Raw genomic sequence first — 27,661 nt, 5'->3', positions numbered from 1 at the left:
TTGCTGTTGGTGGCCAGCTTCCTTTGGTCATCTGCATGGTTTTGCATGAGCCCATTGTCAATATGAGTTCGGTTCAGCTGAATATGCCTCATAGTATTAAGTTCCTTTGCCCGGTTGTCCCTCTTGATCACTTTCCTCATTGGTGTGGCTTGACTTGGATCTTGAGTAAGTAGCCTGCATTCCTCATGGCTGCCTGCAGGGACAGCTGTACTAGAGCAGGAGGTGCAAAGACTACTGTCAACATCATGGTCTGTGGTTAGAATTTGATTTCTTTGCTGTATGTAGACATTTTCTTTGCCTTGTGAGGCAATAACAGTAGAAATGACCTGGCTTGCAGGAAGCACACCTAAAACGCTCAGGTGGGAATTATAAGGCGGTTGTGCAAATAGTATGTCTGGCGAGGTCTGAGAAGCACTGTCCGTCATATGACCAGGTAGTCTGGGTGCAGAAATGAATGCCTGCAATTCAGCCAAAAGACTGGGGAGCTGCAGAAGGTCTAAATGATCACAGAACTTCAGGTGCTGTTCATTCTGCTGAGCTGTTAATTGATCTAAACTCTCTTTTATCAATTGCAGGCTGGATTTCAGATCTGAGATTTCTTTATCTTTCTGTAAATAGTAAGCAGAAGAACAGAATCATTAGACAACATGCACTTAAAATCTGAAACAGACATACCTAATTAAAAAACCAGAGTGGACTGGCACTGACAATTTTCTGGGCTTTGTTCTCAGACTGAGGGCCCTGACACATGATATTTTCCTTGCATAGGGATAATCTCTGTGTGTGCACGCACATGCACCCACTGGGGGAATATGCACTTCTACATTAAGATAGCACAAGTGTGTGTGTTGTTGTTTTTTGCCATGTTTACATTCATCTGAAAGTCAATTTTCCAGTTTCCAAATGGCAAAATAAACACCTGCATGATTCTCACTCATGAGGGTATAAACAATCTTTTCACACATGGCAGTTTTTTCCAGGGAAAGTAATATTTGAAGCACATCTTGACACGGATGCTGACTCTGAACTAAAGTTCTTATTAACCACCAGAAATGGTTCACTGTCATTCTCAGTGAGTTACCACGTGCATTTATTATTAAAATTAATTTGTTCATGGTAAAACTGAATTTCACAATTTCTGTGAAAACCATGCAAGCTCATGAAATATGTCAGTTCTCTGTGAAAAGTTTCCACTGCCTGAAAAGGAATCTAATCATTGGACTGAGTAGATGGAAGTGGTAGCTTTTCACTACTTCTACAAGCTGCATTTTGCAGGAGGAAGTATGTTGAAATAATAGGAAGAGAAGCCCCAAATATAATATGCATATTTTTGCAATTAGCTTAGAATTTTGATTTCTGATCTGTAGTGACTAGGCATTAAAATTAAAATACTATTTCATGTGTAGGAAATGTAAAGATATGGCTCTGAAGACAATCTGATAATTAGCTTGTCTTTTCTGAAATCTTTTCTCCTTTTCTGAAAAGAAAAGCAGGAAGCAAGTTTCTAACTAAAAGAAGAGCAATCTCTACACTTACATCTTCCAGACTTTTCTCCATCCTCGGTAATGTCTGTTCCATTTCATTTTTATTGTTCAGAGCATTCAGTATCAATCCATGCGACTGAGATGTGTCTTGCACTAGTTACAGAAATCAATGCAAACCTAATTTATTCTGTCATCTGTACATAAAAATAAAATGCTACTCAAGGTTTTTCAGTGAAGTGAAATGGTTCACTTCTGTGATGCACTCATAAGGTCACCATTATGAAGTGGGTTGAATTGTCTAATACAAAGGGTTGAAAAGTCACATAATGCTGTTTAAGCAAACATGATCCTTTCAGACACTATGCTTTTAAAGTAGTCTATCCTACCCCAAAATGGTGTTGTAAGTATAAACTGGGGGATCATACATATTGCTCTTGAATAAGGGCAGGATAAACATCTAATAAATAAACAATTTACACAGCTTATAATCATAAGATAGAGATATATCCCCACTGTTCCTTTTTTATATGCCTTCAACTGTACATTTTTAATATGTCCCACACAACCCCTAATCATTCGTGTTTAAACAAGACAGCTGGTACTTTCCAGTATTCCGCAAAAATCAGTCTTGTGGTTCTTATCAAATGCAGTATTATCTCTAGCTTACATGCTACCACTGTTTCTTTCATATAACTCAGTTGATAGACTATTAGATCCCACGGTGTTCTACAATTCATCATTTCCACAATAGAATTGAATTTAACACCATTTTCCAAAAGGTCGTAGCTCTTACACAGTACCAACGCTTATGATAAAAATCTGCCTTTATGTTATTACAATACTAGCATTTCTCATTATTAGTTTTGTAGATCTTATATAGCTGTTTTTCATGGTGGAGGCACAGCCAGGTCCATCATTGAAGCCAAGCATATTACTTGACCCTATTCAACTCAAAACCTAGACAAAAAGCAGAAGTCTCATTAAAAAAAAAAAAAAACCTGGCTGTTACATCTAAGACAACTTTTCTTCAGTAAAAGCCTCCTTTCCTTCACAGCAGTTATTCTTACTAATGGCTAATATGTTGCTGCACAAGACTACAGAATGAAAATAGAATGCAAATGATGGGGCACCTTTTCTCTTCATCCTGACTGAACAGCTGCTTCTGATTGAGAGCTTCTCTGCTAATAACCAACCCAATCCCTTGTGAGCTAGTTATTACTTTAAGTTTTGCTGCCTGTGGCATGACTCTTAAATGTATTCTCACTATACAAACCTATACTTTTGAAATGCCAGTCTGAGTGGCATAGACTGTGTTGTATGCCCTCGGACACGAACGCAAGGACAGACCTGCCAACATAGCCCCAGTTCCACCAATGGGGTGCAACTACTGCTGGGGTAAGACCCTTCTAACTGTAGAAGGGTAAGGCCCTTCTAACTGTGCTGCCATCAGTAGAGGTGAGGGGGATGGCAACAAGAAACGGGGCCTTCTCGGTGGTGGCACTCCACCTGTGGAATTCCCTCCCTCTGGAATTGAGAACATCTCCGTCTTTGGAGTCCTTTTGGAGGGGTCTCAAAACTTTTATTTAGGGAAGCTTTTAAATGCTGACATTGGGGGGTTAGCACTACTTAATGAAATATCTTTTAATCTGTGATCCAATTATGTTTTATTGTTTTTTGTTTTAATGTTTTTAGCACTGTTTTTATTGTATTGAAATATTGTTGTAAGTCGCTTTGAGGGCCCTTAAGTGGGGTGGAAAGGCGGGGTATAAATCTCTTAGATAAATAAAATAAAATAAATGAGACCCCAGACAGGATGGAAACATGGGAAGGATACGGATGAGTCAAGGAGTCAACACATACTATATCATAAACTATTTCTGCCCAACATTGCATCTATGCAAAAGGGACCAATTGTGTACACCTGTGGGCCAGGCAAAAATGGGTTAAACCAGGTGCTGGATGTGCCCCAAGCACTGGCAGCAGATGATATCAGCACAGCAATTGCCACAGATATCCACCCTTTGCCAGCCCTACCATACCCCCTGAGGCCCAAATTCTCACTGCATTCTGCCCACTCTGCTGGCTTACTGTAGGTGGCAGGGATAGCTGGGTCTGATGGTGAGCCTCTGGCACTATCTCCATTTGCAGTGGCATTCTAAAATGACCAGTGGCAGCATGCTGCATGCACCTCCAGAGGTCATTTATGACTGCAGACCCATATTCCGCTGTCGTTAAAGCTGGCCCAGCTCTAGTTAGGATTGAGATGTAAGCTGCCCATTGAGAATGTATCTCCCTAACCTCTGCCAAGTGATAGACAGCTGTGCTCAGTGGAGGAGTGTAGATCTTTTGTGAAGTCATTATTATGCTATTACCCATTCTTGGATTGTACTGTGCTAAAACAGTGGCACATATCTCCATAAAATTATTCACCAGTTGAAGATCTACAAAGCCGGGCAAATGTGGGGGAGACTTGTTTGGCTATTTATTACCCATTACTACTATTTTTTTTAAAATCTGTACTAAACAATGAGCTTAAAAAGACCTAAATGCTTTCTTCACATGAGAACACATTCTCAAAACAAATAAAACATAATAAAACAAATTCAGAACACCTAGGGACTATAGCATTGTCCATCTGACACACCAAAAGTCTAATACTCCAGCCCATTTCCTGTGGTTTCCTTATCGACCAATAAAACATAATATATACAATTTTCCCTCACAGGCTTACACTGACAGCTGCAGGCTTTAAAACATCTCTCAGCTGGTGGAAAACTTGCTCATATTCAACCAGTTGCAAAAAAAACCCCAAAACAGATATTTGGAGTTCAAAGCAAACACATGTCACTGATACCTTTCTAAATTTCTATTGCAATTATTTAGATGGTGGGAAGATAATTAACTACCACTGTGATCCCAGTCAAACAGCAGTGTTTATTAGCAGTCAGTTATGCACAGATGAACCAATGCATAAGCAATATGGTGAAAGTGGGTAATTTGCTTTCATCATACATTCAACATTCTGCTGCAGTGTAACTCATCACCATAAATGACAAGTGTTCTTTTCCAGGTTTGGTGTCTTAGAACTCAGAGATCTTAAGAGAAGTCTGGGATTTTGTCCAGGATAATTACTGAAGAAGACAGACAAGAAGAAGCATGAGAAGAAGTCAGAATGGCTGTGTGAAGGGAGACACACCGTATTTTTCGCTCTATAAGATGCACCTGACCATAAGACGCACCTAGTTTTTAGAGGAGGAAAACAGGGAAAAAAATATTCTGAACCAAATAGTGTAATAAAATATGTCTCTCCGCTGCTCTGTTTCCATGCTCCTTAGCATATTTTACTACCTCTAGTTTAAAAGGAATTTTATATGCTAGCCTTTTCTGCTTTATCATCCTTGCACTGGTAGAATGAGGTACTGTAGTATTTTTCTGCAAGTGCATTGTCACTAAGCATTACATTTGCATTGCCATTGAGCGCCTGCATTTGCTTTACAATTTGCATTTGCATTACCATTGAGCAGGCAGGCAGGACCCTGGTCAGGGGCAGAAGCAACTGCCAAGGAGGCTCTGCTGCCTGAGAACGCCTGCAGCTTTGCAGTATTCGCTCCATAAGACGCACACACTTCTCCCCCCACTTTTTTGGGGGGAAAACATGCGTCTTATGGAGCGAAAAATACGGTAACCTTTCTGATGGATGCCTGCTATTTAATGTTTAAACAGTAATTTCTAGTGTCCAAAGTGCTTAACAGATTTTGTCCATAATGTGTAGAAGACAGCAAGGAATTGCAAAACTTGGTAGCTGGAGCAAATACAGCAGCCTAAAAGAAAGCCCTGGCAGCACTCAGTGCTCTCATTGCTCAGAATCATGGCCTTCATCCTCGCTATGAGTCTCATGTTACAGATGAGGATGTGAAGCTGACACAAAGCTTCTATTTGAACAGTGAGCTAAACCCAGGTGTCCTAGATACACTCCTGTGTCTCACAGGACAGTTTGCACCAGTTATCAAAGAGCTAGAAAAACAAATGTAACTACTGTATTCAAAAAGAAGGGCAGTATCGCAGGCTGTCAACATAAAAATCTGGCTAATTTTCAGCTGTGGAATTTTATGTGCACTTCATTATGTAAAAAAAAAAAATAAGCCAATCTCCTGGAGCTCTCACTTCAAAGCCCAATATTGAACAAGGCATGACATTTCTGGAGCTTTGCCTCATTAAAGTTGGCACTGTTTACTGTATCCAAATGAGAAAATGCGCCTAGGAAGCCATGCAATACAGAAACCTACATTTCACATTGTCTACCTTTCAGGCCTGCAGCCAAGTTTGCCAGCAAGACATACTGTACATAGGTTGCCTGCTTGCTTTTCAGTGTGTGGCACTGGCAGGAAGAGTGTTTTTTTTTTAAACCTACATGAGCTTTTTTTTACATTTTGGTCACAACACAGCCCCAAGACAATGTTTACATTTAGGACCAAGTCAACAGTTGTCTCATGAGAGCTTTTGACTTGAATGAAGGGTAGACTTTGAGATCAACACAGTCAGTTTCTCTTTACCATCTGTTTCGTAGCAGCAGCACTCTTCCCTATACAATACATCAGTGTCCCAGTGGATAGACTTCTGGTCTTGGGAATGGGATTCAAATCCAAGCCCAGTCATAGACTCCCTGAGCTACCTTGGGCAAACTGCTAGCTCACAGCATCACCTTTCCCATCTATAAGACTAGAAGTAGTGAACCACTACTGTAAATGAACAAGCTAATGAGAAAAAAAGCCTTCCCTAAGAAACATTTTTGAAAATCTTGAAAATAATTAGATTCTATTTTCTCTCTATCATTTTTCACTCTACTCTAAATCCAATTTCCTACTCTGCCATGCTGTTCCTAGCCCACATTCAATTTTTACACAATTGTAAGCTCAGATCTCAGTTTTTCATTTTGTTTAAAAAAAAAAATTAGTCCTTAGCCCCCTGCTGAAAGTTTCAAGTGCATCTTATACCCCCTGCCCAAACTGTTTCTAGTAACCATCAATATCTATCTTCCCAACAGTCTATGTTCCTCTTCAGTCTTCAGAACTAAGTCTTCTTCAGAACTAAGAAAGCTGCCAAAAGTTGCTCAGAGGGACAGGACAGAGTGTTTAGCATTGTGCTGAGTTTACATATGGGCTGACTGGTCTTTTTCTATTCAGTGAAAGTTATTTCTGCAAGAAGAGATATTTCAACCAGTTAATTTGACTTCCTCACCATGCACTGTATTCCACATTTATTTATTTAGCGTATGGCATATAATACGTGGACTTGTATATCAATTAGACTAGATCAAATGTCAATGTCCAGTTCATCCAGCCATTCAAGTTACCTTCATTGAAAAAGTCAGACCATGGGCCAGTATACGCCCTCCGTTTGCAGCCAGACACAATGTGGTACAGTGGTACCTTGCATAACGAATGCATCACACACCGAAAAACTCGCAGAACGAAAATGTTTAGCGATTTTTGGTGACTCGCACAACGAATTTTTATGACCCGTGCTTCGCAAGACAAATTTTTTGTTTTGTTTTGTTTTAAGGGGAGGATCTTCATGCCAGTTTATGATCCTGTCCACCCTAGTAAGGGGAGGATCTTCATGTCAGTTTATGATCCCGTCCACCCTAGTAAGGGGAGGATCTTCATGTCAGTTTATGATCCCGTCCACCCTAGTAAGGGGAGGATCTTCATGTCAGTTTATGATCCCGTCCACCCTAGTAAGGGGAGGATCTTCATGTCAGTTTATGATCCCGTCCACCCTAGTAAGGGGAGGATCTTCATGTCAGTTTATGTAAGTAAGTCCCATTGTGCTTGCTCCCAGGAAAGTGTGCACAGGATTACAGCCTTCAAACTCCCCACTCAGCATCCCCCCCATCGCTCATTCACCCTCTCACTGCCCCATTTCCTTCACGTTTCCCCCCATGATCATGGCAAAAGCAAGCAATTGAGTGCTGCTGCTCTGTCCTCCTCCCCAGCTTAGAGCACAATCCTGTGCGTGTCTCCTCAGAAGTAAGTCCCATTGTGCTTGCTCCCAGGAAAGTGTGCACAGGATTACAGCCTTCAAGCTCCCCACTCAGCATCCCCCCCCCCCGTTTTTGAAATCCTCTGTACAGTATGTATGCCTTTAAAGAGCACTTAATAAACACTTTGTAAACCAAATTTGACTTTGTTCTGACTTTTCTTGCCCATAGGAACACATTAATTAAATTTCAATGCATTCCTATGGGAAAACGCACTTCGCAAAACGAAAAACTCGCATAACGAAAGGACTCGCAGAACGAAATAATTTCATTATGCGAGGCACCACTGTATATGGTTTGGCAGGAGAACCTGCAATCACACTGTGGGGTAGATACTAGCCCGCATTTAAACACCGAGTCCTGACTAACACCATGTAGGGTACAAATCCTTTTCAAAGTTTTCCAGTGCTGATGAGGTAAGTCGAAACCTGGCACCTTAAGTGTAGGATCTGCTATATATCTACCTGTTTCTGGGCGTTCAACTGCCCCTTTAGCTTTCCATTGGGCATTGATGTTAAAACTGTTGCGCAGATGTTGTGTGAGTGCCAGAGAAGGCTTCCTGGATTTAAGCCTACCAACTGATAGATGAGGAAGCTCGGCATGTACTGGTAAAAGTGGGTTGTTAGTGATTTTTCTATATTCTTTCACTGAAGCCTCTTGTCTCTGTAGGGCTGGTGGTGCTATGTGGCTCAAAATAGGGAGCCAACAGACAAGAGTGGGTCTTATACAGCAGTTTATGATCTTCACAGTTTCATTTAATCTGGCATCAATCTTGCTAGTACGACAGCTGTTAAGCCGTACTGGAGCACAGTATTCAGCTGCTGAGTAGATTAATCCTAATGCTGATGTTCTGAGAGTAGTGGCTGAAGCTCCCCATCTTGTTCCTATTAATTTCTGGAGTATGTTGTTCCTGGTATTGATTTTTGCGGGTGTGTTCTCAAGGTATGACTTATAAGAGAGAGTCTGGTCCAAAGTTACTGCAAGATATTTGGGATGAGGATTTTAAGGGAGAAGGTTGTTATTTAGATAGACCTTCGGGACTGCATTAGCTAATTTATTGTTAAGGTGGAAGCATGTAGTCACTATTTTGCTGATACTGGGTGTAGGGGCCCACCCCTGGAGGGGCCTGGAGCAGGCTTGTTCCACCCCCAGGGAGGCCTCAGATAAGCTGGAGGGGGAGGGGTTCCAGCACCCTTGTCCTCCTCCTCAGCAGAGCTGCCACACCTGGCTTGGGAGCAGCAGCTGTTCACCTCACAGCTCCCTGCTTCACACTGCCTTCCTGTCATCCCTGGCTTCCCTGTTTTATGGAGCAAGCCTGCCCCCTTTTGGCCCCTCCCCTTCCTCCAGGTGGGGCAGAAAAGGCTTTTCCTGTGCCTGGCTTGTTTCCTTCAGTGTTACCAGTTTGTCTCATCAGCCTCCCCTGTCTGGTTGGGGTGAGCCAACCTCCGTTGCCCTCCCCCCTCAAGGGCAGGGAAGTCCCTCCAGCCTAGGTATTGGGTGCCTGCTCCAGGGTAAGTCGGGGGTCAGGGCATCCGGGGGGGGGGCTGACACTGCGTATTAACCTCCAGTCAGCAAAATATTTTCCCAGGATCTTGAGGTCTTCTGAGAGGAAGCCATCCAACACCTCCATGTTTTTTCGCTAGAGCCAAGTTGTCGGCATATCCAAACTGACGTCACCTTGTTACTGGCAAGTCTGAGATGTACAGGTTAAACAGTGTGGGTGCCATTAGAGAGCCTTGTGGGAGGCCGTTGATTAGCCTTCTTACCTTACTTGCATTGTCCCCCATTATCTGGAAAGATCTGTCACTTAGCATATTGTTGACTAATCGATACAGTTTTTTACATGGGATGATGTGACACAATTTATATAGCAGACCCTCCCTCAACACGGTGTCATATGCCGCAGTTAGGTCAATAAATACAACTGCAGTTTTTAAACCTCGTTGAAAGCCAGCCTTGATATAGCTTGTCAAGCTCAGCACCTGATCAACGCAGCTACAATTTTGTCGAAAGCCTGCTTGTTCTACAGGCAGATGTTCATCTTTAAAGGGCCAATTCTGTTTATGATTAGTTTCTCCAAAAGTTTGTAACATGAGCTCAGAAGGGCAATTGGGTGATGTCTACTCTGACTTGCGGTTTACCGGGTTTCAGAACTGATATTACTTTAGCTTTTTAAAATTCTGGTGGAAGATGTCCACTAGAAAGCATGTCTGAGAAGAATTTGCCAAGCCACTTCCTTGCGTGACTCCCAGAATGTATGAAAAACTCAGGATGGATGCCATCAAAGCCAGAGGCTTTGCCACACTTCAGACTGCTGATAGCTATGTTGATTTCATTCATTGAAAATGGGTGGGAAAATTCGGGATGCATTTGGGACAACCACTGAAAAGCTGTAAGGGCTCTCTTGATGGTAGTAGAGTGCCCTTTCCCCCTTAGGGCTCTGGAAAGGGATACGACTTGAGAGGCTACTTGATCAGGGGTTACACTGGGTATTTGTCATACAGGTTGACTGGCACCACCCAGTTTCCTTAAAAGGCTCCAAGCTTTCCTGCTTGATTTGCTGAAATTTAGTGATGAAGTAAGTTGTTCCCATTTCTTGTGTCGGGCTGCGTCCAGACTATGTAGAAGGTCATCTGCAATCTCTGGGTCACCGCTATGTAGGAAGGTCTGATAAAGTTCTTCGGTCTCTTCATTCCATCCTGGGATGTATTCTTGTCTAAATCCTTGGGGGATGTTTCTTTTTGCTGCGGTAATTATTGCCCTCACAAATCTTTGATAATGGTGGCTTGTAGGTGGAATCCATTGTACAGTCCTGTCAAGATTTTTGGAGAATTTAGGCCAATTGGCTTTGTGGAAGTTCCATCTGGGTCTGGGAGTAGAGCGAATTAAAGGAATCTGAATTCCAGTTTCAAGCAAAACAGGGCAGTGCTGGCTGTGTGGGAATTTGTCCAGTACTTTCCTGGTTATAGGGACTGGCTGCAAATTTAGGTCTTCTGAGGCGAAACATAGATTTGGGTTAGTTTCACATTTCCAAACTGCAGATTGAAATGTGCCCTTATCTTTGGCATCAAAAATCAGTTGGACTTCGTTTGCAGCAACCCAGTTGAGTAACAACAAAGTATTCCACAAAGTGCATTGTAACCTATCACATATTTTCCCCCCTCAAAATAACGCAATTCCCCCTTCCACTGCATACCAGGAGGGCATTTCTTATGCTCCTTTTGCTATTTAAACCCCATCCCCATATTAGACTAAGGCAGCTTCATGTTTAAATACTAACAACATTACATCTAGTTGACAGTATCTTGATGACAACAGCTATCATTTCATCTATTTTATTTATTGATAAAATGTATACCCAACATTTTCTCTCTCCAGGTGACAACAAAACAGAGGAATCAATACAAATCATAGGATTAAAAACAAACAAAAATCAATGGTAACAGCAGAATATCTTAACCAAAGCAAACAGAATCAAACCAGAGAAGGCAGCAACTAAACCAAATGAGCCCAGGAAATGCTTGTTGAAAGGGCCAGGTTTTTAGTCTCTTGAGAAAAACAGGTAGGAGGGAAACCAGGCACACTTTAAGTGGTAGGTAATCAAGAAGGCCTTTCCATGCATCACCACCAGTGATGGTCCAGCCTCAGAACGTCATTGGAAATGCAAGAAAGCCTCCCTCCCAGATCCCAACAGACTGGTAGATGCTCATGGAGGAAAGTTATCTTTCAACTACCCTAGTCCTAAATGGGTACAAGGCTTTAATGGTAATAACCATTACCTTGAATCATTACTAGAAAGGTGCGGGTCACCATAGCCAGTCCATCTGGACAGAAATAGATGCCGTTGGCACACCAGACAAAGCTAGGCAAATGCATACCAGCTATTATTAACAGTATTTATATAACGCTTTTCAACTAAAAGTTCACAAAGCGGTTTACAGAGAAAAATCAAATAACTAAATGGCTCCCTGTCCCAAAAGGAATCACAATCTAAAAAGATACAAAAAGAATACCAGCAGACAGCCACCAGAACAGACATTGCTGGGGTGAGATGGGCCAGTTACTCTCCCCCTGCTGAAAAAAAGGAGCACCCACTTGAAAAAGTGCCTCTTACCCAATTAGCAGGGGTTAGCTATAGCCAACTCCTATTAGCTCTAGCCAACACTTGGACATCACAGAACAAGGCTAGGTCTAGGAGTACCCCCAAATTGCAGAACTGCTCCTTCAAGGGAAATGCAACACAATTAAGAATGGGATGGACTAGTCAGCTGGGCTCTCAACCAGAAGAACCTGTCTTGTCCGGATTTAATTGCACTGTGTTCACCACCATCTAGCTCTTCACTAACTCCAAGCTCTTATGATATATCTCACATCATTCCTTACATCTTGGTCTGTCTGCATAGAGGCACTGGTTTTCTATGTCTCTCAGGACACTTTCAGATCCTCTTCCACAAGAATAACAGTTGCTTCATTTTTACTTAGGGAAAACCAGAGTACACACACTCCCCGAATTACAGATGCCTACTTTGGTGCTTTCACACAGGCACAGTACATCTTTTGCTGGTGCTTCTGCACACTCACAATTAGTGGTGTTCCTCGGGGTCCCCACACCTGGGGCAACCCCCAGAATTCCGCCCCCCACACCTCGTTTTGCTCCCCCTTCTCCGCACCCCGCGCACGTGGCCCAGAAGTAATTGTGGTGACGTTATCACCGCAATTACTTCCACGCAGCTGCCTCCTCCGTTCCCCCTTTGAAAACAAGGGAGAACAGAGGAGGCGGCCGAGGCCCCCATGGAGCCTTCTGCACCGCGGGGGTCTCCATGGCAGCGGTCTGGGGCTGCTCCCAACGGCCCCAGACCACTACAGTGGAGCCCTCCATGCAGCTTGTAAGCTGCGCAGAAGGCTCCGTGGGGGCTGGGAAGCAGCATGCATCCCCTCCAACGTCAGAGGGGGCACGCACCGCTTCTACTCTGCCTGTGAGGGACACCCTCCTAGGCAGTGTCTCGGCGCCGACTGGACCGCCCCCCCCTTTATAGGAGGAGACGAGATGGGCACCCTAGAGTCTTTCTAGGATGCCTGTCTCCTATCCTCTTATAAAGGAGGAGGGGAGGGGAGGGGAGGGGCGGCTCAGTTGCGCCCAGGTGATGACGGAGAGGCAGCAAGCTGCCTCTCCGCAGTGCTCCTGGTCTCTCCTCCGGCGGGGGCGGGGCAAGGCTCTGAGTCGCCCCTGGAGGGTCGGCACCTGGGGCATTTGCCCTGCTTTCCCCCCTAGGTACGCCAGTGCTCACAATAGCACTGGGTTGGCAAGAACAGGCTTTTTTGACCTACAACAGTTTCAAGTCATGTACAGGCCACCAGAACCAAACTTCTCTGTAAGCAGGGAGGGCCCAATCCTAATAGACTGCTGGGATGTCGGAACTCATGTTCCGAAAGCACAGCGGACTTTCTGGTTTCACAAAACATGACAAGCTGCCACACGCAACCAGAATGCCACCAGAAATGGCTAGCAGCGTGGCCAAATCCTGATGCCCTGGTGCCAGTAAGCTGGTACAGGAGGTGGAGAGAACAGGGTGGGTAGGGGGAAGAAGGGGGTGGGGAACAAGGTAGAGAGGGGATTGTGGAGGGCTGGAAGGGAGTGGTTATCAGTGGCAGCAGCTCTGCCAATACCTTATCCTCCTTCCTGGGTCCACTCAGAGTGTGACAGCCAAAGAGCTGGCATAGGTCTAAGTAGACCTATCAGGGAAGCACAGGCTTACCAGGAGGTAAGGGAATGAATGCTTCCTTGAGGAGGCCTCCAGGACTCCAGGATGCAGAGCGTACTGTGTTGATGCAGCAGCAGCAGTAGGGGGGTGGTGGTGGCTTAGAACTGGACTGTTAGTGTACCTGGAAAGATCCCCAGAATCAAATAAAAATGAGTGCAATAAACAGTGTGATTCTGTCCTCTCCTGGAAACAATAAGCACTTACTTGTTTTAGAAAGGATTTCCATTCCATCCAAAATGGATTTCAGAGTTTTTTCAAAGTTATCTAAGGAGGATTGCAACTGGGGAGGGGAAAAAAAGAAGTAGAGAGACTGACTCCTTTACTGTGCTTTCAGCTGTATCAAAAGCATCAAAACAGAATATCCAATTATACGTATTTCACTGCATTGCATGACAGATGGCAAATACTCTTATTGACTAGAAAATGGAGGCGATGCACTTTGTAATTTGAGTTAACTTACCCTTTGAAGATTTTCTTTGGTGTTCAAAGCAAAGGTGTTCAAAACCTCACTAAAATGGAAATACACAGAAAACATACCATTTGCATGCAGATTACCCAGTTGCAAATAAAAAGATAAAAGCCAAGATAATTTCATGAGACGTTTCACATTACCCAGCAAATGAAGAATTAAAACACCATCATTCCTCATTAATGTATTTATCTCCAAAGAACTTTCACCTATATAGTCAAATAAACTCCATTAGTAAGGATCCTCAGTGAACTTGTCTTTCTGAAACTTTGACAGATGGGTAGTGCTAAAACAGTGGTGTTAGTACAGCAAATTGCAGTTAACGCTTATTTCAACAAGTCGGCTTCATTTACAAGATCTTGTGATGGTAGAAAGCTCACAGTAGCTTTGTGGATTAGTTGCAACAAAAGCAACCTTGGCAAGAGCCAAAGATTCTCAGTTTACAAAAGCCTTTCACGCATGTTCAAAACGAGCGTACATGGAAAACTTGGGAAGGTGCGCAGGATCATGTCCATCATCTAACCCTGATCTTTAGATGTTAATCAGCTCTGTACACAGACACCTTCCTGTCTGCCACTCAATCTACATGTATCTACATGTACATGTTCAATCTAGATGTATCCACCTACATGTATCAATTTCACATGTCTCTTTAGGAACAGAGATCCTCCTCCACTTCTTCAAGAACAACTCCATTCCTAAAACAGCCTGAGGAATGAAGAAACCTCTACATTCCTAAAATGCCCTGGTCCAGGGTAGAGTGGGAGTGCCAGCACCATGACAGTCCTCGAAGGTAGTCTGTGGAACTTCTTGCCACTGGATGTGGTGATGGCATCTGGCCTAGATGCCTTTAAAAGGGGGTTGGACAAATTTCTGGAGGAAAAATCCATCACGGGTTACAAGCCATGATGTGTTTGCGCAACCTCCTGATTTTAGAAATGGGCTATGTCAGAATGCCAGATGCAAGGGAGGGCACCAGGATGCAGGTCTCTTGTTATCTGGTGTGCTCCCTGGGGCATTTGTTGGGCCACTGTGAGATACAGGAAGCTGGACTAGATGGGCCTATGGTCTGATCCAACGGGTCTGTTCTTATGTACACCTGCCCTGAACCCCTTCTGATACTTGCCTACTGTAGAGAGCTCCCTCTGAGCTACCTTTCTGCTCTCCATGTTGCTCTATTCCTAGAACACTTTGGTGGTAAGCAGAGCAGCAGCACCAAGGCAGCTTTCTAAGATAGGGGTTTAAGGGTCAAATCATATCCAATTTTTCAGCATTGGTGCAGCCATGCCAACAAGGCATACACTGCATCGAGCAGTAGGAAAGCAGTCATAGAGGCCTCTTCCAGTTAAGCAAACCTTTGTTCCCTTTCCTCAGGGCTGCCCTGTGGCTGCATTGGCACTGGAAAGTTGGATAGGATTGGGTCCTAAGAAACTAATGGGGGGGGGGGAGAAGCATGCAGATTTAATGAACTTTAGGTATTAATGGACACCCTTTCTCCCCCATTAGTCTTTTAAATTGAGGGTTCACTGTATTCAGTTATTGTTTCAACACTGTTCTATGCAGCATGTCAGAAAGAGTAGGGCCACTACTCAGCAGAGATAGATGGGTCTCCTCTCTTTTCTAAGAGGCCTGCGTCACAGAAAGATCTGCACATGTGCAAGCAAAACCAGTTACATTCATCATGCCTCACATTCACCGAACTTCTCCATCTCTGAATAACACTCAACTGCTTTTCTATAACAGTTAATGCTGTGAAATTGTAGAAAACCATTTGCCTTCTGTAATAGCAACTCTTCTTGATTATTGGTACAGTACTTAATAAATATGGTGATCTAATATGAATCCAGATTCATATCAGAAGTGAAGAAAAGGTTCTATAATAACAAGGAGAAACTGACTGTGTGTAAGTGAAAGTGCAAAACTGTACAGAGAGACAAAACAGATGCTGGTCATTGGGTCTATTTGTTTGAGCACAAGTCCTGCAAGCAGTGCAGCCAATGGCTAAAATTGAGTCAGGAACTGGAGAACAGAATGGAAGTCTGGCTACGGGAGGAGGAGGAAGAAGCAGACAGTGCAGACCTGCTAAGGACATGTGTAGACGAAGATTGGTAATGTGGAACCCAATCCACCATGTCCACAGAGCTGGAGTTTGCTGTATGCAGGGAAAAAAATGACCTTTGCAACATTCATGCATTGGCTCAGAGAACACCAAGGGAACCCAGACTGAGATGACAAAACTTCACGTCACACATTCTGGAGATGCAGATGGCATTTAAAAGAAATGATGCTTTGGTAAAGATAGAGTTAAAACATAAAGATATCATGAAAAGATGTTTTTCAGTCTCAGTTAATATTTCTTTCTCTACAGTTTCAAAAATTAAATCATCAATCCCTCTTTTAATTTGCAGTGGAGAATTTTTGTTTTCTTCTTGAAAGAAAACTTCAATATTTGTCTTATCAAAAGTTTCTGTATATCATTCAGAGAGCTGACTATACGAACCATTGCATTTGCCTGAAGTCTTTCAATTATAGTTTGCCTAGGATAATTCTCTTTCCCCTTTCAGATTTTCTTACTTTTTCTGAACAGAATGTACAGAGCTAGAATTATTCATTAGGCCATGGAAAAATTCATTGAAACCATTCACACTTGGGGCTGAAGGTGTTGCCTTTCTCAGCAAAAACCTTCTGTCATTTTTTAGGGTCATCCTAATCTTCTACTTACAAGAATGCTGCAGGGAGGTTGCCCTGCCAGTAGAACACACAGCTCTAAAATGCTTGTTCATAATATGATTAATGGCAAAGATGCAGACTTTAATTATTCCAGCAATGTCCATTTTTATTCAAAACATGTTCTGGTGCAGCAATACCTTTGACCGGCCTTAATGCATTTCTTCAAATTTCTTTAGAAAGAAATCTTCACAGGGAAATTCATTCAGGGGAATTTCAGGAGAACACAATCCTCTAATTAAACAGAAGATAGGAAGCATATGCCTTATCTATCTACAGAACTATTGGGCGCAGCAAACATTGTGCTCTCTCATCTCTTGCTGAAGGCTACCTATCATATGCTTAATTCCTTGTTAAGATATACATGGCAGGATATCAGCACAGCTTTAATCCAAAGCAATTTAGGACCTAGTCTGCCCACAAGGCACAGTGCTCCAACACAAGCTCAGTGGCATCCTGATGCAGGCAATTGGAGACCATGCTGAGCAGAGAGGTAATTTTTTTTTTTTAATTAACTCAATCCCCACTTGCATGGCCTCCAGTGGGCCAACTTGGATCTGCGTCAGATATTTTGTGGGCAAAAGTTGAAGCAGACCCGAGGGGGCATGTCAAGAGCAAAATGGTAGTCAGGATATTGACTGGAGAAGGCTCTGACAATACACACCCATAACCTGCCCACAATGCTTACCTCAAGGCCTCAATCCCCACCCCTGATCCACCCGCCCACTCCACGCCCTCACCAGTAGTTTATCAGATTTGGTAGGCACAACAGACTCCAGGGTGAGGCTGTGGCATCATCACCTGCTGCAGCAGCATGTGCAAAATAGCAGCAAACGGAGCACTGTGCACGCCATCAGCAGCAATTTTACAACAGCGGTCCACTGTCATAAATGCCTCCATGAGTTGGCCAGATCCTAGCTAGTTAGTCTAGTTAGGCTGTTCGTCTAGCATCCTCTCTAAAATTTTAAGTCATGCCCACATGTAATTTTTCTAAAGAGCTGGATGCACAGAATGAGTTCCTCTGATCCTCATGACCATGTGGCAACTGTGCTGATATCTGCTAATTCGCCACTCTTTTGCTTGGGTGTCGCTGTCCACACAGAGCTGATATAAGCCTGCTTGCAGACAGGACTTTGAATAACCCCAACATACTACAACATTTTTCCCAGGAAAACAAACCAGGGTCACAGCAGCAAGGAAGAAGTGCTGCTTCATCTGCAATAGTGCAGTGGTTATAAGTGGGCCTGCATACAGAGCCCATAAGCAACAGATCTCCAGATTTAAATCTATGGGTACAATCATAACTAGGTCTACTCAGACATAAGTCCTATTTTATTCAATGGGGCTTACTCTCAGGAAAGTGTGGTTAGGATTACAGCCTTAATTTGCTACCAATGGTTCTTCACATGTAACATTGCATGCAACAGTCTCTGCTAACTGAGTAAGAAGCACTTTTTCAAGTGGGTGCTCCTCTTTTTTTAGCAGGGGAAGAGTAACTGGCCCTCCTCACCCCAGCAGTGTCTTTTCTAGTGGCCGTCAGCTGGTGTTCTTTTGCATCTTTTTAGATTGTGAGGCATGTTGGGACAGGGAGCCGTCAGTTATTGGATTTGCTCTGTAAACCGCTTTGTGAACTTTTTGTTGAAAACCAGTATATAAATACTGTTAATAATAAATAATAATAATAATAATAATAATAATAATAACAACAGTCTGTTGGGAAAAGTTCAGTTTGGAAGTCAACTACTGTCCACAGCTTGCATACCTGTCAAGTTTTTCCTTGATCTTTTTCTTATTCTCTTCAAATTGCTCTAAAACATTTTTGAATCCTCCAGTAGGAAAACTGAGTGGGTTTTTTTCCTTTCCATCCCCTCCAAAGAGCTGCGGTTTGGACTGGTATTTGGCAAAAATACTGGACTCATTCTGCTTTTAAAGGAACGACAAAATGTGATGGTATATACCATACATAAAGAAAAAGAAACAGATAAGTTTCAAAGAGAAATTGTTGTTTGCTCAGAAGTTTTATGTATATTTATAGAATTTTCTTTAAACAGCAATAATGTGAGAAAATATGACTTAAGGGCGCAATCCTATCCTGCATTGAAAGCAGGAGGCTTGTGCTGTATCCAGCACAGGATAGTGCCCAGAAGCTGCTTAGCCAGAGGCAAGGGGAAACTTTTCCCCCTTACCCCTGGGTAAGGGCCACTGGCCCCTATGGGTCTCCTCAAACTTGCGTCACCTCTGGAGGTGGCACAAGTCCGAGGAGAGTGGAGCGGCTTGAAGCTGCTCTGTTCTACCTGGGAATGGGGGTTGGGATTCGGCATAACTCCTGGATCCCAGCCCCGCCTCCTGCTTGCCGCCCTCCCGCCCGCCCAGGAACATCTCCCTCCCACCTCCTCCATGCCTACCTTTTCCTCTTGTGTCGGACCAGTCGGGCAGATGCATGATTTGGCAGGGAAGCCACCACAGAGGCTGGATTCAGCCTCCATGTGTCAGTGCATCTGGATGCACTGACGCAACTACCTCATGAGGCGCAAATGTGCCTTATGGCATGTTTGTGACCCTCCCAGGCCGGTGCAAGGGACTTGCGTCAGCCCAAGGCACAGTTTGGGTTGCGCCCTTATGTATACAGTAGCGTAGTGTTACATGTATTTCTAAAACATGAGGAAGTACAGAAGACCCTTCAGACAATATTTGCTAGAGACCTGGAGGATACCTAATGTAATGCCAATCTTTAAAAAGGAAGTTACAAGAAGGTCAGCCTAACATCTGTTCCAGGTAAGATGTAATCTTACCATGTAATCAAGGATAAAATCATGGAACATATAGAAGAACAAGCTTTGCTGAAGAAGAATCAGCATGGCTTCTGTAAGGGCAAGTAAGTGTTGCTTCACAAATCTTTTAGAGTTATTCAATTTGTTCATTAATGACCTAGAGATTGGAATAAGCAGCTAGGTGGCCAAGTTTATTGATGACACTAAACTTTTCTGGTAATGAAGTCCAGAATGGATTGTGAACAGCTCTAGAAATATCTCTCTAAACTGCAGGAATGGGTGGCAAAAGATGGCACACATGTTGCACTTAGGGTGTTTCCACAGTGGACTCACTGCTGAATTGATGTACTATTTTATGCATTCATGCTAAATAGATTTATTTACTATTGAAACAGAAAACGCCTGCACTGGTCCTACAAACCACTGTTGAATAAAAAGGAACCTCACTTCTTTGATCTTTAAGTGGCCAGTGTTTCCCATTTTATCTTAAAAAAATAGAAAATACTTCATCTTCCCTGTTTGAAGTAGCAGATTCACAAAGTGCAGATGGGGCAAAAAGAATTATTTTTGTGAATTAATCTTTTAAGAATTAATCTTAATTCTGTGAAGAATTAAGTCTTCACAATGGACCTAACAGCACTTTCAAATCTCACACAGGCTTATTTTTGTTTTGATCCTTTGAGTATCTACTCTGGTGAAAGCAGAATTTCAATGAAAATGATGACTTTGTTGCAGATGGCATACACCATTAGAGAAAGCACAAGGGGAAAAAAATACAAATGCCTTCTTTTGTATAGCCCGAGAAAAAATCTTCCACAGTAGAGTTAACAGGAATGGAGCAGATGGATGCTAAATTTTTAGAATTTAATCAGAATAATCTCCCTCATAGTTCATCATGTAGGTGGTCTTTTTTTCTCCTCAGACTTCATAAATGAAAAGTTTTTCTATAACAGGAAAGATGGTGATATTATGATAAACAATCCAAGCACAGTGGCAAGTGAAACAAAGGACATTTTAGGCATGGGAACAAATGTAACAAAACAGCTCTTGTTTGGATTTGGTATTTGCCATGTAGTCTTAGTCTTGGTTTTAAAAATAAAGTTTCCTAACTTTTCAGCTCTGGAGATATCTTTGAAAACATGTGGGCAATGTCTGGTGAAATCACAGGTACCAGAATGGATGATGAATAAGATTTCCAGTGGTTGGGAAAAAAGGCTTCAGTGATCTGCACATCTTCTCAGTGGCATCACTAGGATTCATGTCAACTGGTGTGGGAGGCCTGCGCATTACCCCATGCAGTGGGCAGAGCAATGCCCCAGGTGGTGGGCGTGGTGATGTGCCATTGCCCCACCCCCACTGGTTTTTTGGCTATACCTTTTGATAGAACCCATTTCAATGTGGTTTGTTTCATTGCATTATGCATGAAATTATGCATTGATTGATTTATAACATGATGGTATTATTCCTCCAAATTCTGATTTTAGTGATTATGAAAACTTGTAGAGACAGGCACGCTTGCGCGCACGCACGCGCGCACACACACGTCAACTTACTAACACCTTGTTGCAGCAGTTCTCAAACCTTTAGCACTGGGACCCACTTTTTAGAATGACAGTCTGTCCAGGAAGTGATGTCATGGCCAGAAGTGACATCATCAAGCAAATTAAAATAAATTATAAATAATTAAATTAAAATAAAAGAAATCAATAAGGGGGTGCCAGTCCTTTTCCACCAAGTGAATCTACTCTGAAGTAAGTCCTATTGTGGTCAATGGGGCTTACTCTCAGGAAAGTGTGGGTAGGATTGCAGCCTGTGAGCCCAATCCTATGCATGTAAGCCCCATAGTGGTCAATGGAGCTTACTCTCCTGTTAGTCTGCCTGCAATAACAACCCCCCAAAAGAACCAAAGAGACTTCCAGCCCTCCCCAGTGCCCAGTTTAAAGTTCTTCTATTTCAGGCATATCCAGATAAAGACCCACCTGGCTTTGCAAGTGCAAAATAGAAAACTTTCCCCTTACCAGCTCAAGCCTTTTTGTCCATTTCAGTTGGATAGAGAGGCTGCCTTCTAGAACATATGTTGAGCTTCAGTTCCATCAGATCGGGACCATTCTGGTGTCCTCACATTCCCCTTTGCCTGACCTGACTACCAGCCAAGGCTCAACTGCCTACTCACGAGTAAACACAACCATGAGGCTGCTTCGTTTTCCATAGGGCTGGGAGGGAGGGACCTGTTCTATCCCAATTTTCCCTGTCCTGCCGACTACGCCAATTTGTCTTGCCCGATTTTCCCTATCCTGCCGACTATGCCGATCTGTCCCGTCCAAATATTTGAACTCCCTTCTAATGCCCACTTTTGGCTAATTAACACCCTCCTTTTTCAAGAACAACAGCTGTGGTGTGCAATGAAATGAAAAGAACTCCTTATCAGTTGAGCAATTAACAAGAATTTATTGCTACAAACACACACACTCCCTGCAAGTCCTCTTGTCCAGAGGCTTTCCCTCCCCAAAACTCCACTTAACTCAGTGGGTAAAAGTCTGAAGCCTCCAGTTCAAGTCCAATCCAATCCAATCTCCAAAGCACAGTCCAATCTTCTGAAGCAGAGTCCCTCCTCTCCAGCAGTGTCCTCTCCAGCAGAGTGTCTCCTCCAGCAGGGTCCTGGCACTCCTCTCTTCTGTGTCCTCCAGCCGGGTCCTGGCAGTCCCCTTCTCCCATAGGTCTGGGTCAGGTAGCCTCTTGGGTCTAGAGTCCCTCTGGTCAGGTAGCATCTCCCTCTGGGTCAGGGTAGCTCTGTCTCCTTCTGAAGCTGCCTTTTATCCTTGGATGTCTCATAATCCAAAATGCAGCTCACCTGTGAGCTACCTTGTTAGCCCCTTGTTAAGTCCAAATTAGGCTCAGGTGAGCCATCTCTTCAGTCCATGTCCATTCAGAGTTCCATCAAGGTCAAATGAAGCTGAGGTGTCCATCAGAGTCTCCATTGGCCTTGATTGATTACAGCTGTGGAGCCAGCCCTGGCCTTCCCAGAGCTGTCAACCAGCTGTCAAAACCAGCTGTGGAATCTCTGTCAACACCACATCATCCACCTGATGATCTTCTGATCTTCCATTACAGGACCTCCTTCTCCCTTTTGTGTTTTTGGGGGCTGCATTGATTGGATCAGGACCATTCTGACATCCTTGGAGTCCTCTCAGTCCTTGCCTGGACTAAGGCAAGTTCGCCTACTCATGAATAAACGCGGCCACGTGGCTTCGTTTCAAGCTCAATAGACGCAGCTGGGAGGGAGGCAGGGACCTTCTTCTCGTGTTTTTGGAGGCTGCACTCATTGAATCGCGACCACTCTGGTGTTGTTGGATTCCTCTCAGCCTGCCCTTTCTGACTGACCATGGCAAGTATGCCTACTTACGAGTAAACACGCAATATGGCTCACTTTCACTTTCTATAGGGCTCCACGCATTTTTTCTTTCCAGTTTTTTGGCCATAATGTTTGGAAGAAAGGAGGTATTTTAATTCTGTGTTTTGCATTGCACTCTGCTGGACATTCCGCATCCAACGGTGTATGGCACGACGAGGTAGCTCCGGAAGCCGCGAAGTTAGCGCGTCACCCCCCTGGCGCGTCACCTGGTGCAGCCCGCACCCCCCTAGCAACGCTAGTGCATCTTCTTGTCCCCAACCACTGGAAAGCACTGAGATAAGGGGTTAGGATTGCGCCCTCAATGTAGCATGTGTGTATGTGGAATGTGTACCCTCACTGTTGCCTATGGTATACCTGCTTACTGCAGACATCTGGTGTTTTTGTCACAGACTGCAATGATTTCTACCATTGCTTATGTTGGCCTCCAACTCCAGGGTGAAACATACGTTTGTATCATAAGACCCCTGCTAGCAAACTGCTTCTGAACATGGAGGTTCCATATTGCTATAAAGACTATCAACAGATCTCTCCTCATTGAGTTTAATTTTCTTTTAAAGCTATTTAGAGGAACATTAGAAGATAGGCACTGACATTCCTTATGTGAAAGAACAGCGTAATAAAAAAAAATGAAGTCATCTTCACATATATTACACATGACTATGATTAAGTACTGGATTTTTTTAACTTGTTTTTAAAAATGTCCAAATTCAGCATATAGCACAACCAGCGGTGTAGCTAGAAGAATGCTGCCCTGGGGCATACCTTCCATGGCTGACCCCTGACCTGGGCCACCCCCTTACCTGTACCTCTCTGAATGCGACCAGAGCTGGGCCCCAGTCATGTCTGAAGGGTGTTCTGAGGCCCAGGGCGGCTTCTCCGGGTCTCAGAAGGCTTTCTAAGACCTCCGGAAGGCCATAGAACATCATAGTACTTCGGGTAAAAATGGAAGTGATGTTTTAAGGCCTTTAGAAGGCCTGAGGCAGCTATAGCAACTATATTATCCGATATGCTGACAAGATAAATTTACATCAACGTGTTGAACATAAGAGAGATGTCTCCTGCTACACATCATATGTTATTTTATCAAAAGCGATCATTCTCCTAAGAACTACACTTTTGAAAACTTCTTGTTATCAATATTGTAATGTTGCAAGATCAACTCAGCAGGATGGTTTCAGAGGATGCCTAGGGCAGGCACTCACTGAGGGCCCACACCACAGACGACCCCATTGGCTAAGTAAGCCCTGTACTCTCAATACCAGTGGCAGCAACAGTGACCAGTGCACCATGAGAGAGTGGGCAGGACACCTGGGAGGGCCCTCTGAAGGTCTTTGTCCAAGGGACCACAGTAAACTGGTGCCAGCACCACTATTACAAAGAAGATACAGTCTTGGACCCAAAATTAGCTTACATACTTCTGTTGGACCAGTGCATCATAGAGACTAAAATAACAGTTCAAATCCCTGCTCAGCCCTAAACATACTGAGTGGCCTTGGGTAAGAAGCAACCAAAATCATGTTACCTCTAGATTTAGGGTGTGATCCTAACCAACTTTCCAGCACTGGCATAGCTGTGCCAGTGGGGCACGTGCTGCATCTTGCAGTTGGGGGGCAGACACAGAGGTAAGGCAATGTTTGTTCCCTTGCCTCGGAGTTGCGTTGCCCTTATGTCAGTGCTGAAAAATTGGTTAGGATTGTGGCCTTAGTTTCATAATTTTTGAGGCAGAATAGGCTAACAGCCCAATCATAACCTGCACTGGCATGGGAAGGCCAGCTGGCCTGTCCAATATCCAACCCAAGTTTGGGGTCAAATGCGGTTCAGCCCGGGGCAACAGGAATTCCTTCCTCTTACCCTGGATAAAGTTGCAGCAACCCCATTGAGGCTACTCGGATCTGTGCCACCTCAATAGGTGGTGCAGTTCTGAGCAGCCCGTAGCTCTTTCAGGCTGCCTGGAACCAGGGTTAGGATCTGGGACAAGTGCCAGATGCTGGCCCCACCCCCCCACCCGCCCACAGGCCCACCTGCCCTCTGCCTGCCCCCCCATCCCCGTGCCAACCTGACACAGCAGGCACAGGCTTACCTGCACATTGCCCCAAAGGGGCTTGGGTGGGCCTCCCTTCTCCAAAGTCAGCACAGAAGTACCTTATGGCACTTTTGCAACAGTCTTCAGCCACCACAAGGGACTTGGGTTGGCCGAGGGCACTATCTGGATAGTGCCCTAAAATGCAACGCTGGAAGTAGTACATACATACACGTGTGCACAAATTTTTAATTTTTGATATTTCTCAAATGCCAACACAGAAACTCTACCCATAAAACTCACGTCCTGAGAATTTTGCTGTGAGCCTTTGCCTTGTCTTTGGATACTAAATTCAAGTGGGGCTAATGCTGACTGTGAGTTCTCTGGGCAGAACTGGGAACCAAAAAGAAACTGAGAGTCACTCATACTGTTGTAATCATTAGGAGTACTGGTCCAGCTGGATGCTTTATTTGGCCTGAAACAGAAAGCAAAATATGAAATATCACTAAGCAAGCGTAACTAACAAAATCAAAATGACAAATATGTAATGACAGCCAAAAAATTCATCTCTTTATAATTCCTGTAAATGTCTAAAATCCATATATTTTTGGCAATTCTGATGAATGTTAATTGCTTTTCCTCAGGGCATTCTGAAATAACATGGCTTGTTATAATCATCTTTCTTGATCATTTCCTAACACATGTGCATGTTTAGAAGCTCTTGGCTGAAATAACATGAGGTAAATGAATAGGAGTGAGAAACATGCCAAGAGTTCTCACCTGCATCCAGAGTAGTGGCACCTATGTTGTCAGTGAAACTCTGTTAGTACACAAAGCTAGAGTTCTGTGCACTGTATTCCACTATTCCACAGAGGGCTGGCCCATCCATGGAGCAAACGATGCCATTCACATCAGTAGTAGATGGGAGAGGGTGGCTAATAGACACCCACCACCTCCTCAAGTCTGCTGCAGATATGGCTGGCCTTATTACCTGCCCCTTCCTCTGCACAACTCTTTAACCCAGTGGTATTCAGACTGGAGTGTTGTGACACCCCAGCCTGAGGGCACTGGCCTCTGCCCCCTTAAGGGATCAGGATCGCGCCGCTCGGGGGGGGGGGCTGCAGGGACTGGGATGTACTCACCAGTCCCTGCAGGAGCCTTCCCGGGGTGTAGGGAACCCTGCGCGAGTGCCTCCATGGCTCCCCAGCCACTTTGAAATGAAAGTAGAGTGATCATGCTTCACTCGGAAGAAAACATACTCCACTCGGAAGTGGAGCACAGTTGCTCTACTTTCACTTCAAAGCAGCTGGGGAGCCCTACAGGCGCTCGCGCAGGGCTCCCTGCACCCCAGGAAGGCTGCTGCAGGGACTGGTGAGTACATCCCAATCCCTACAGCCCCCGTGAGCGGAGCGATCCTGGGGATCACATTGCTGCCTCCCTCCCTCCCCCACAAAGACTTAGTGGCTCTCAAACTCTCCCAGAGATATTTGGGAGTTTCCACAAAGACTTTTCTCCTTTTTTGTACCTCTGTCCCTGGTTCAACAATTGCAGACTGTATTAAGATTAGAGGCAATATAGTTATTCTTCATAAAGGCAGAATTGTTATCTCTTTTCCATACCAGCTTAGCAAAACATGCTCATGCAAAATTGACTTCTCTGCCTCTTTTCACATTCATCAGATTTCTCACTCTCTTTGAAGGCCACAGTATAAGCCTGTGGGGTTTAAAGATACAAAATCCTTCACTGACAAAGTCAGAGCTCCAAGTTTAAGAAATAAGTTCCTCTTTTATTTTTGTGTCCTTAACTATTCCCTGGCTTAGGGAACATTTTGAGTTTTGATTTCTAATATGCATCAGGGTCCCTTTTTCAGGGTCTTTCAGGTAGCATCTTCTGCTGCAAGTCAAAAACTGCCACACTTTTTGAAGTCAGCAGCCAATATTCCAATGAAATGCTACATTTTCTTTTCAGCTTTACTATTTATAGGACACTGGGTTGGAACAGAAGTACTGACACATCAAAAAAAAAATGACACGGAAACATATGACTGCAGAAATGCAATAAATATGCAAATGTTGTTTAAATGTATAACAACATCAAACTATGAGCTCAGCTGTGTACGAGTTGCAGGCAAAGCTTTATGCTGTTCACAAATTATATCAAATCATGATTGCATGCCTCTTAAAATAGTGTACTTTTCCTCTTTCCTACCTTAGTTATGGAAATTGAGATTTGAAATAGTGAGTGTACAGCTCAGGGGGAAAGCAACAACAGATTCAAATCAAAATTTTTCCCAAGTCATTCTGACAGCATGGTTTTGATATATAGTACCAGTCAGCCATGCTCTCAGTTGTAGATTAGTACTGCAGATTTTGCTCTGATCACAGAGTCATCACCTGCTAATAAGGTTCAGAAGACATCTGGCCAGCTGCAGTTACCCGCAAAATTCTGGACTAGATGGATGCTTTGACTTTAAAGTAGTCTAACCATTTATTCACCTCCCATTTTCCTAGTTCAGCCTAAGTGCTAGTCAAGACAACAGGAATCTTTAATTTGTATAATTTTACATAGGTAAATGGGTAATTGCTATCCACCTTCATCCCACTCTATCCCTGCCATGAGATGGGCTCTACTTCTAGGTAGAGCTGCAAAGGACTGGGTCATATTGGTAAGCCTCCCAGCTCCTGCACATGACCCTCCTTCCTTGTGCTGCTTCTCTCCCCGCTCTCACGCAGTCTGTTCCACCTTCTCCTGCCTCAGGGATGTGCAGTGGGTGGGGAGGCAGGCGAGGCAGAGCTTCCCCACTGAAGTCCTTCGAAAAGTCCCACTGCCATGTGAGGTGTGCAAGCACACACAATCCATGCTTGCGCACCTCAAATGGTGGTGGCACTTTTTGAAGGACTCTGGTGGGGAGGCTCTATCTTCCCAGCTTCCCAACCCACCGCATGTCCCTGTTCTGCCTTGTTTACAGATGGGATG

At 44.0% G+C, this 27,661-nt stretch overlaps 1 protein-coding gene across 1 annotated transcript; it reads right to left on the bottom strand.

The window, feature by feature from the left end:
- Nucleotides 1-136: 136 nt before the first annotated feature.
- On the bottom strand, nucleotides 137-27,024 carry IHO1 (interactor of HORMAD1 1). The gene is made up of 7 exons (XM_066613001.1): nucleotides 27,014-27,024; nucleotides 24,989-25,160; nucleotides 18,245-18,402; nucleotides 16,330-16,334; nucleotides 1,537-1,637; nucleotides 347-608; nucleotides 137-210 (listed from the first exon to the last, which is right to left on the bottom strand). Exons 1-7 carry the CDS (start codon nucleotides 27,022-27,024, stop codon nucleotides 137-139), a joined length of 783 nt encoding a protein of 260 aa, XP_066469098.1.
- Nucleotides 27,025-27,661: the final 637 nt, after the last annotated feature.

Source organism: Tiliqua scincoides, chromosome 2 (genome assembly GCF_035046505.1).
Source record: "Tiliqua scincoides isolate rTilSci1 chromosome 2, rTilSci1.hap2, whole genome shotgun sequence".
NCBI classification, from domain to species: domain Eukaryota; kingdom Metazoa; phylum Chordata; class Lepidosauria; order Squamata; family Scincidae; genus Tiliqua; species Tiliqua scincoides.
This window is presented reverse-complemented; position numbering and strand designations above follow the sequence as displayed.

Excerpts from the sequence above, each read along its gene's own strand:
- IHO1 (XM_066613001.1), bottom strand. Across the intron at positions 609-1,536 it reads TGGAGAAAAGTCTGGAAGAT|AAAGATAAAGAAATCTCAGA; the intron begins GTAAGTGTAGAG and ends TACTATTTACAG. Across the intron at positions 211-346 it reads TTCCCACCTGAGCGTTTTAG|TACAGCTGTCCCTGCAGGCA; the intron begins GTGTGCTTCCTG and ends CTCCTGCTCTAG.